Raw genomic sequence first — 9,717 nt, 5'->3', positions numbered from 1 at the left:
ATTAAATTAAGAGTGATGATAATTTTTAAAAGGTGTTTAAGGGTGAGATTTGTAACGTTGAACTTAAACAAATTTCAATAGTTGATTTATATTTGGTGCAAAGACTAGACTTTTGTAAGTCTTAACTACAGCGTGGGGCGTGGTTGAAGAAATCTGAAGTTGAAGATTTTGTTTCGTTACTCAATGACATTTGTTCGGCACAAGGAACAATGTTTTGTTGGTCAATGATGGTAATCATATTGAAAAAAAAAAAAAAAAAAAGGTGATTAATACGTTTTTCTTTTTGACTTTTTTTCCCCTTAAAAATTTGTACACATATAAGTAGTAAGTCACCTGATAAATTAAAAATATTAGCATAGATAATATTATTGTTGTTATCAATTTTTTTTTTAATAAGTTTGTTGTTGGTATTCTTATCATTTTGGTCTCACAATATTTTAGTTTTTTTCTTTCTTCTTAATACTCTCAAATTAAACTCCAAGATGGATGTAACAACCCGAACTCGATGGTCCGAATTGTTAACCGGGTCCTTACCCAAACCCGAGGTCGTTTAGGGGCATTATGGTCAATTCTAAGGTCGATACATAATATACGTGTCACCCCAAGGCTTATAAAAAAATAATAATAGTAATAAAAAAAATGAAAATCATAGCTACAAAATATGCCAAAACAGTCCACTAACCCATCAAAACTTATAAAGAAGCGCCATCCACCACTTTCTTCCCGTGTTCTGAAAAAAATATTAAAGGGGCGAGCATAAGCTCAATAGGAAGTGTCTAAGACACACTTCTTATGACCCCGTAAATTCATATAAGAAATAGAGTACAAGTAAGTAGGGTCATGCCCTAAGGAAAACAAGCAAAACAACGACAATACCGACAATGCATACTCAAGTCATCAAACCACCAAATGTACAATATATGCCAATGCAATGCCATGCCATGCAATATCACTTCCCATTTTTGAAATGACACCGTTTCAATCCTCCAAACCATTAGTGCAATCCTACCCAAGACACCTCCAAGGCGTCACGAGGGAGGGGTTGGCTAGCTTTCCCCGACCACATGGCACCTCCATGGCATCGTCTGAGCCTAGGTAGCTCAGCCACACTAGAGTCTCTCTCTAGCCCCCCCCCCCCCCCCCCCCCCCTCCCCCCCCCTTCTAGATCACACTAACACCACGGACCACTAGACGCCTCTTAAGCGTTCGGGTTTTCACAACACTTTTCAAAAACTTTTCCCCAAAAACAATTTCATTTGTTTTTAAAACAAACTTTTCCCTTTTTACTTTCCCAATGATAAAGTATGAATTATACAAATCCTTCAACGCCGTGATAATATAGAAATTTCCTATATTTCATCCATATCATTCAAGCATGCTTAAAATATGAATTCTCACTCAAAATCACATTTTCTTACTTTCTAAATCATGACATTTTATATACTTTCAATTAGCAAATCTAACAACTTAAATAGATAAAGCATAAAATATAATAATTCATTTTCATAATTACTACATCACTTTTCATAACAATTTGAAAACATAGACATATAATACATCAACACTAAGAATGCTTATTCACCACAAAAGGTTTAATCATATTTCTAAGTTCACTTAACACCTAGCATGCCTTTATCACTTAAATACCAACAACCACAACAAACATAATCAAGAAAAATTAAATTTAAGCATGCATGCTTAGAGTCTAATTAAAAGAAAACTTCACAAAAAATCTAAGAAATTATATATTAGAGCACCCCTACCTCAAAGGATGCAAAAACCCCAATTCCAAGCCCAATTTTCGAAAATTCTATGGTTGGCCAAAGATGAAATTGCTTACATCAACTTGAAAATCTCGCCGAACTCTCTGTTTTGTCGCAAACGACACCAAAAATCTCTCAAAAATGAGAGAGAAATCAAAGTCTAAAGCTTGAAGCAAAAAGGAAAAGAAAAAGAAATGAAAATGAGGGAGAGGGAGAGGGAGATTTTACCGGGAGAGAGAAAATGAGAGGTCAAATGGTCTCTTGGCTATACAAATGTGCATTAGTGGTAGGTCCCACCAAGAAAAATCCTATTTTGACTTTTTTTTTCTTTTCTTATTCAAATTTACTACCCCACACACACACACACACACACACATATATAAATCACAAACATTACAATGGAGTATAATTCTATATATTTATCTTATAAAAATTATGTAAGGAAAATGATTGACAAGGAAGGTTAATGTATTTTTATTAAATATGAAACATTATTGTAATTTTTTCTTTGTCTCTCTTAAATTCATATAGTGTAATTTTCTTTGGAAATTTTCACGAGTTTTGAGAAGATAAACTTTTTTTAATTTTTAATTTTTCTTTTTTTGGGGATTAAAATTTTCTATTAATTTTAGGGGTTATAATTTCGATGATTATTATTATTATTATTTTAAACATACACTCTTTTTTTGGTCCACGACGAGGCTCAAACCTTTACCCTCCTCTTTAAGTATATCATTGGACCAAAGACCCTTTGATGGTTACAAGTTAATTCATATGAAATATAACTATTTTTGGGGGTATGAATAAAAATTTGAAATTTTGGATGTGCCCTCATAGCCCAGCCCCCTCTAGCTCCAAATTTATCAAAGTTACGTACGCGTCTTCTCATAACGACAAATGAACGTGTAAATGTTTTGTCAATGTTAAAAAAATAAATAAAAAAACTTTGTAAGTTTATAAGTGTTAATACCGTTAGAGGGGAAAAAAAGGTTTGTTAGTCCTAACTATGCTTAATTGAAGAAAATCTTTGTAAGTTGAACATTTTGTTGAAAAATAGAAATACAAAGACAAATTTCATATTTTAATTTAATAGTTGATGCAAGTAAAGACTTTATAAGTTTATAAGCGTTAATACCGTTAGAGAAAAAAAAAATAAATAATAAATAAATAAATAAAAAATAAAAAATAAACAATTTGCAAGTCGTAATTACCCGTTATTGAAGAAAATCTATGTAAGTATAACATTTTATTTTGTCCAAGTCTTCAAGTCGAAAAAGAAAAAAGTCTGGACGACTGGACTACTATTAATTGAAGAAAATCTTTTGTAAGTTCCCATTTTTTTGGTCAATGATATATGTTCAACAATGCAACGTAAGATATGACGACCTTTCAAAAAAAAAAAAAAAAACGTTAGGACTATAACTTTGGGCCAAAAACCATTTGGTGGTTACAAGTTAGATTCATTTGCAATATAACTATTTTTGGGGGTATGAATAAAAATTTGAAATTTTGGGAGGGGGATGGTCCCTCCTAGCCCAACCCTCTCTAGCTCCAAATTTATCAAAGGTATGCGCCCCCATAAAGACAAATGAACGTGTAAATTTCTTGTCAATGTAAGGAAAAAAAAAAATTTACAAAGGCAAATTTCATTTCGTGCAAGTAAACAATTTGTAAACTTTAATTACCCAAAAAATAAAAAAATAAAAAACTTTGTAAGTTTGTAAGTGTTAATACCGTTAAAGGGGAAGAAAAAAAGGTTAATTTATAAGTCTTCACGATGCTTAATTGAATAAAATCTTTGTAAGTTGAAAAAAAGGTTTAAGCATTTTGTTGAAAAATAGAAATACAAAGACAAATTTCATATTTTGATTTCTAGTTGGTGCAAGTAAACTTTATAAGTTTATAAGCGTCAATACCGTTAAAAAAATATATATATGGTTTTTTACAAGTCGTAATCTTTGCAAGTTGTCAATGATATATGTTCAACAATGCAACGTAAGATATGACGCGGGCAAAGTTCATCTCATCTATAAATTAGAGGGCAAGTTCTCTGTAATTCACAGGCTTTAATTAATTTGTTCTCTCTGTTTCACTTTTCAGGTACTGTTTCTCGTTCCACACGAGCAGTAACTCATTAATTAGAGTTATATCCCCAAGCTCTGTAAGTCTCTCTCTCTCTTGCTCTACCTGTACATGCATGCACTTTTTTCAACTAATTTTATTTATTTATTAATATTATGTAAAAAGAAAGTAAATACTCTCAGCTAAACAACAATAGAATTTGAAAGACTTGTAATCTCTTTATTTATTTCTTTGCATGGTATGTGGAAATTGTTTGTTGATGTTTATAGTGTACGCAAGTCGTACTCTGAACCATGTTAAATCTTCATGTTTTGTGTGGTGTGTGATTGTTACGACCTATACTAAGAATTGAAGAAGGAAAAATGATTGTGGCTTTAAGTCATGTATTCACTTTGCTTAAGTTATTATTTATCGAGGTTCTAATTAAGTTTGCTACCGGATTCTATAACAGAGGAATCCATAATTGCAATACTGATAAATTTTCTTGAACAATCTCGGAAATGTTTATAATGTGACTAAAAATAATAACAATATTTGAAAGAGGTTACGTTGTATATAATATTTTAATAAAGATCTTATTTATTGAGTACGAATTCAAAAGTCACTGATTGAACAGAAAAGTATTTTAGAAATAGATATGACTATTCGTAAATATGTACAATTCTTCACGAATAGATGTGTATATTTAAAATATTTATAAAAAAAAAAAAACCCTAACTTGTAACTTAAGTAATCACCCTCTTCTCCATTTTCTCCTTAATTCGCATCTAACATTTTGTCGTTATAAAAATAATGTACATTTTTATACGTAACTAGAAATCAATGAATTGTGTTTTTTATCCCGAATGCAATAAAAGGTTTCAAAAGGCTTTTTAAATCATCTTCTGCCCCATTAATATATATTATGTCTTATATTGAAGAAACAATTGGATATGAAATACTAATAGACTCTGGCAGGGATCATTATTCTGATCACCCAACTCGGTCACTCTGACTATCCCAAGTTGACCGCCGTTTTAGTTAGTCTTGTTAATTTGTAGGTGATGGCTCCTTTTCAAGACAGGAAAACAGCTTCCTATGGGACAGATTTTGTTACAAAAAGCCTCATTATAAACTCTTCTCGTGCGTATGTATTTTCTTAAACTTCCAAGAAAAAAATAAACAAAACAAAACAAATATAAATACAAATTAAAAAGGTTTTTGTATCTTATTTGAAAAGTATATATGTTAAAAATATCTGCAAGTTAATAAAGAATCTTGTTAAAAGGTCTGATTCACCTACTCATAAACCCTTCATTTGTAACATGTATCTAAATGTCTTTCTTGATTCAACGCTAAACATTTACATATTAATTTAGATGCGGCAAATATGGCACCAACTTGAAGCATCTTCATTTATGAAACAAAGAAACCATGCATACAAGCTAGAAAAGAAAACTGACAATGCTAAGACTATTTTGCAGAACTACAAGGTCCACAGCAAGCATAAACATTCTGGAAGGAAAGCAATCATACCATAGAGACAAGTGAACTCTCGAACGCGGCTCAACAATTGATGATGGAGTCCCAAATCCTCTCATTCCTAGTGATTTTCACATTGCTGCTCTTTCTGTTCATGCTACTCAAAACCATGATCACTTCATCTCCAAAATTGCCTCCTGGGCCATGGAAGCTGCCTTTAATAGGAAACATTCACCAATTTGTTGGATCTCTACCCCATCGCAGTCTAAGAGATTTGGCCATGAAATATGGAACTCTGATGCACCTCCGACTTGGACAACTTTCTTTTGTTGTCATTACTTCAGCAAAATATGCCAAAGAAATGATGAAAACACATGACATTGTCTCTGCTAGTAGGCCTTGTAGTCTTGCTACAGATATCATATCTAAGAATGACATTGCCTTCGCACCTTATGGGGATCACCGGAGACAACTTCGAAAACTTTGCATACTGGAGCTTCTAAGTGCCAAACGTGTCCAGTCATTCCGACCCATCAGGGAAGAAGCCATCTCGAATTTGATCTAATCTATTTCGACCTATGCAGCTAGATCTCTGTGCAATCTCACTGAAAAGATTTTCTCCATGACATACAGCATCACTACAAAGACGCCAGTTGGTAAGAAATTCGATGGGCAAGAAGAATTCATAGGACTTATGAGGGATACCATATAGTTATCAGGAGGTTTCACTGTTGCGGATCTCTTTCCTTCAGTTAAACTGCTTGATTTGATAACTGGGCTGAAGCCTAGAGCTGAAGAGACTCATTGAAAACTTGATAGGGTATTTGATAAGATCACTGATGAACATAAAGCTAAGAAGGTGGCAACAAAGTCCGGTGATATCGATGGTGAAGCTGATCAAGAAGACCTGGTAGATGTTCTTCTAAGAGTTCAGGAGAAGGGTAATCCTGATATCCCTTTAGATATGACAACCGTCAAAGCTGTTATCTTGGTTAGTACATTTACTTTCAATGAATTAAGTCCAAAACCCTATTTACATACTCAAATTCAGTTTTACACATGTGATCATCTTCAAACGCCAACATCCACATGCATTAATGTGTTCAATATGTAATGCTGGTTCAACTTCAATGCTATATTAGGTGTCAATAAGTCATGATATTGTACTATATTACCAATTTCAATGCTTTTTCAGGACATGTTCATTGCCGGAGTTGAGACATCATCTACAACTTTAATTTGGGCAATGTCAAAAATGCTGAAAAACCCAAGAGTTATGGAAAAGGCATAAGCTGAGGTGAGATGTGTTGTATGTCAAAAAGAAAATATTCTTAATGAAGATGATTCCATGAATTGAATTACTTAAGGTTAGTTATCAAAGAAACTCTCAAAATACACACTCTAAGCGCTCTATTACTTCCGAGAAAGAGCTGTGAAATCAATGGACATGATATACCTGCGAAAACCCAAGTCATTGTTAATGCATGGGTAATTGCTAGAGATCCTGAAAATTGGAGTGATCTAAAGAGCTTTCAGCCAGAGAGACTCCTTGACAGCTCAGTTGATTACAAGGGAACTCATTTTCAATACACACCATTTGGTGCTGGAAGGAGAATATTTCCTGGCATGTCATTCAGGATAGCTAATATTGAGCTTCCACTTGCAAATTTATTGTATCACTTTGAGTGGAAGCTTCCTGATGGAGAAAAGCAAGAAGATCTAGACATGACTGAGGTCTTTGGTGCAGCAGTTGGCAGGAAAAGAGATTTGTGTGTTATTCTAATTCCTTATCATCCTTCAGCTTAAGATATTAAGACAAGAAGGTAGAAAACATTGGATAGTCACTATTGAATTTTCAATTTCAGTATCATCCTGTAAGGTTAATTATGTTTACATCTATTAATAATGTAATAGCATGTTAGAATAATCTGTGTAACCATATTATAGAAAGATATAATAAGAACAGATGTTTTTGTGGGTTTTCAGAGATAATTGAATAAAGTGTGTGCTTCACTTATTGTCGTTTTTACTGCAAAGTTTTAAAGAACACTACTGTAATGTTCATGATTTTTACCATTTTTCCATTTTCTGGGATTTTTTCTGATTTTTTTTTTAGGTTATTTTCATTTTATCTCGGTATACGTGCCAGACACCGTGGAGTGTGCCGGGTGTGTTTGGGAGTTGGTTAGAGTATTTTCTTGGTTTAAAACTCTTGGGAATGCATAGGTTGTCATTTTGAAAAATTTTCCTTTTTTCAGGCCAAGAAGTCCCGGGTGGGACCCACTACAAGGATTATTGTGTACGAAGGTTTTATTTCGGGTCCATTGCATTATTGATGAGCACTGAAAAGTGCGAATTTAAACCCTTTAAGCTTGAATGTTTTAGGACCTTTATCTATCTTCTTTTCCCCTTTTGTCTATTTCAGGTCAATAAAGTTAAAACAGGCTAATTTCAATCTATTAAGGCCTTTTTGGAGTCAAACTAAGTCTTACTGAGAATCTGGAGCAAAAAGAGGCTGATCTGGAGCAAAAAGGAGGCTGATGCTGAAAACTGCCAAGTTGGATCGATCGAAGAAAAGTTGGATCGATCGAACCCTGATCGATCACACCATACTTCTGATCTATCACACTGTTGGTTGGATCGATCGAACTGTTCGCAGAAGTTATAAAAAAACAGATCTAAAGCTCATTTGGAACTAACTCGGGCTGTGCTTAAAAGAGGGGACCCTGGGGTCGAGTTCTCACATTTTTGGGCTCTAAAAGCCTTATATATATGAGAGATTGAACCATTTTTGTAGAGAGATTCATATTTTTTACATTGTAATTTCTATTTTGTTGTAGTTTCTCTCTTTAGAAAGTTAGAGATTAGGGTTAGAAGAAAAGAGGGAAGTAGAGGCACATCTCAAAAACACATCTCTAGATCCACACACTCTCTATCTCTAAAGCTTGAAAGAAGAAGAAGAGGAAGAAGATGATGGAGTCATGTTTGGAGCTTGCCCTTGAGGGTGTCATGACCACATCCACCTCCTCCATGATTGGCTAAATCTACACTTAGGGCTTGGATGAGCCCTAAATCTTGTGTAATCTAAACCCTTATATTTTTATTTTTGGAGATTTATATATATTGTTGGGATTAGTGGTTAGACTTGTGATTAATGATTTAATTATTCCTTATGATTCTCTATTTTAATTATATGTTGTCTTATGTGTGATTATTTGGGAATTGATCTCTACACTAAATTCTTTATATTGGTTGCATGTCTATGTGTGATTAATTGTAATACCCCGATATTTTTAAAAGATTTATTAATTGGTATTAATTTTTTTTTTTTTTTAAATGATCTGTTTGATTTAATTGGAATTAATTGCTTTTATTTTTTTAAAATAATTTATTTTATGCAATCGAGTGATTAGATTAATTGTCTTATTTTATTTAGATTATATTTCGTGATTATATTTGTTGGATTGATATGGTGTTTTGCTTTGTGGAATGCTCGAATTGTTTATTTGATTTGTATGTATTTATACTTGTGTGAATTGTTTGTTAATTATTTGTAATTATTAGATTTAATTTAATTATTTTATTATAATTGGATTGGGCTTAAGAGGAGTGAGACCAAGGGATGTGGTCTTGGGCTTGAAGGAAGCCTTGTTGAGTTAATTATTAAAGGCCCATGGTTATGAAGATATTTAAATAATTATCTTTGCATATATATAATTACGTGTATATAAATATAATTAATTAATAATCATTATGGAGGAGTATACATGTCAATATATATTGAATATATAGGTATATATGATTTATTTAACTAATGATTATTTATAGAAGGTATTTATATATATAATACAATATATATGTATATATATATATATATATATATATATATATATTATTTAAAGATTATCATTTTATTTGGTGGTCATAGTAGGAATAGGATTTGGATTTTAATGTGTATAAATATACACATAAGGTTTTAGAGTTAAAGGTTTACACGTTAGAAAAATAAGAGAGACGGAGAGAGAAGAAAAAGAGAAGGCTGACAAAGAGAAGGTCGGATCAAAGAAAGAGGATGTCAGGATTGGAAGTCTTAAAGCGCCGGTTTTATTTCGAAACCTTCAGGTGAGTTCTTCTCTAACTTTCCTCTTAGAACTCATAAGGATTTCACCTTGAGTATTAATACTTTAATTAAATTATTAATTTAAATCTTGGTTAGAACGGATTAATCAAAAATATTAATTAATTTTATTTGATTAAATTAGAATAAAATCAGAGTATTAAAAGCATGTTTTACTATTATTTTATTTTTGAAATTGTTGGATTTTAATTATATATATAAGTTGTATATATGTAATATCAACTGTATGCTTGATCTATGACCCAAGAAGGTTATTTAGGGTTTATATAATTT

General features: G+C 32.3%; 2 protein-coding genes across 2 annotated transcripts; both read left to right on the top strand.

The window, feature by feature from the left end:
• The first annotated feature begins 5,403 nt into the window (after positions 1-5,403).
• LOC132314404 (cytochrome P450 71D9-like) lies at positions 5,404-5,871 on the top strand. Its single transcript, XM_059813275.1, has one exon. It carries the CDS (start codon positions 5,404-5,406, stop codon positions 5,869-5,871), a length of 468 nt encoding a protein of 155 aa, XP_059669258.1.
• Positions 5,872-5,928: 57 nt separating this feature from the next.
• LOC132314403 (desmethyl-deoxy-podophyllotoxin synthase-like) lies at positions 5,929-7,112 on the top strand. The gene is made up of 4 exons (XM_059813274.1): positions 5,929-5,978; positions 6,126-6,297; positions 6,502-6,554; positions 6,674-7,112. The coding sequence occupies exons 1-4, from the start codon at positions 5,929-5,931 to the stop codon at positions 7,110-7,112; spliced, it is 714 nt and encodes a 237-aa protein (XP_059669257.1).
• The last annotated feature ends 2,605 nt before the right edge of the window (positions 7,113-9,717 follow it).

The sequence above is a fragment of the Cornus florida genome, unplaced genomic scaffold, assembly GCF_030987335.1.
Source record: "Cornus florida cultivar Cherokee Brave unplaced genomic scaffold, ASM3098733v1 CherokeeBrave_3.0.0_Hap2_Chr06, whole genome shotgun sequence".
Lineage (NCBI taxonomy): Eukaryota > Viridiplantae > Streptophyta > Magnoliopsida > Cornales > Cornaceae > Cornus > Cornus florida.
The sequence above is the reverse complement of the archived record's forward strand: the minus strand, read 5'-3'. Positions and strand labels throughout refer to the sequence as shown.

Excerpts from the sequence above, each read along its gene's own strand:
- LOC132314403 (XM_059813274.1), top strand. The coding sequence starts at position 5,929 with ATGACATACAGCATCACTACAAAGACGCCAGTTGGTAAGAAATTCGAT. Across the intron at positions 6,298-6,501 it reads CCGTCAAAGCTGTTATCTTG|GACATGTTCATTGCCGGAGT; the intron begins GTTAGTACATTT and ends ATGCTTTTTCAG. Across the intron at positions 6,555-6,673 it reads ACAACTTTAATTTGGGCAAT|GTTAGTTATCAAAGAAACTC; the intron begins GTCAAAAATGCT and ends GAATTACTTAAG.
- LOC132314404 (XM_059813275.1), top strand. The coding sequence starts at position 5,404 with ATGGAGTCCCAAATCCTCTCATTCCTAGTGATTTTCACATTGCTGCTC.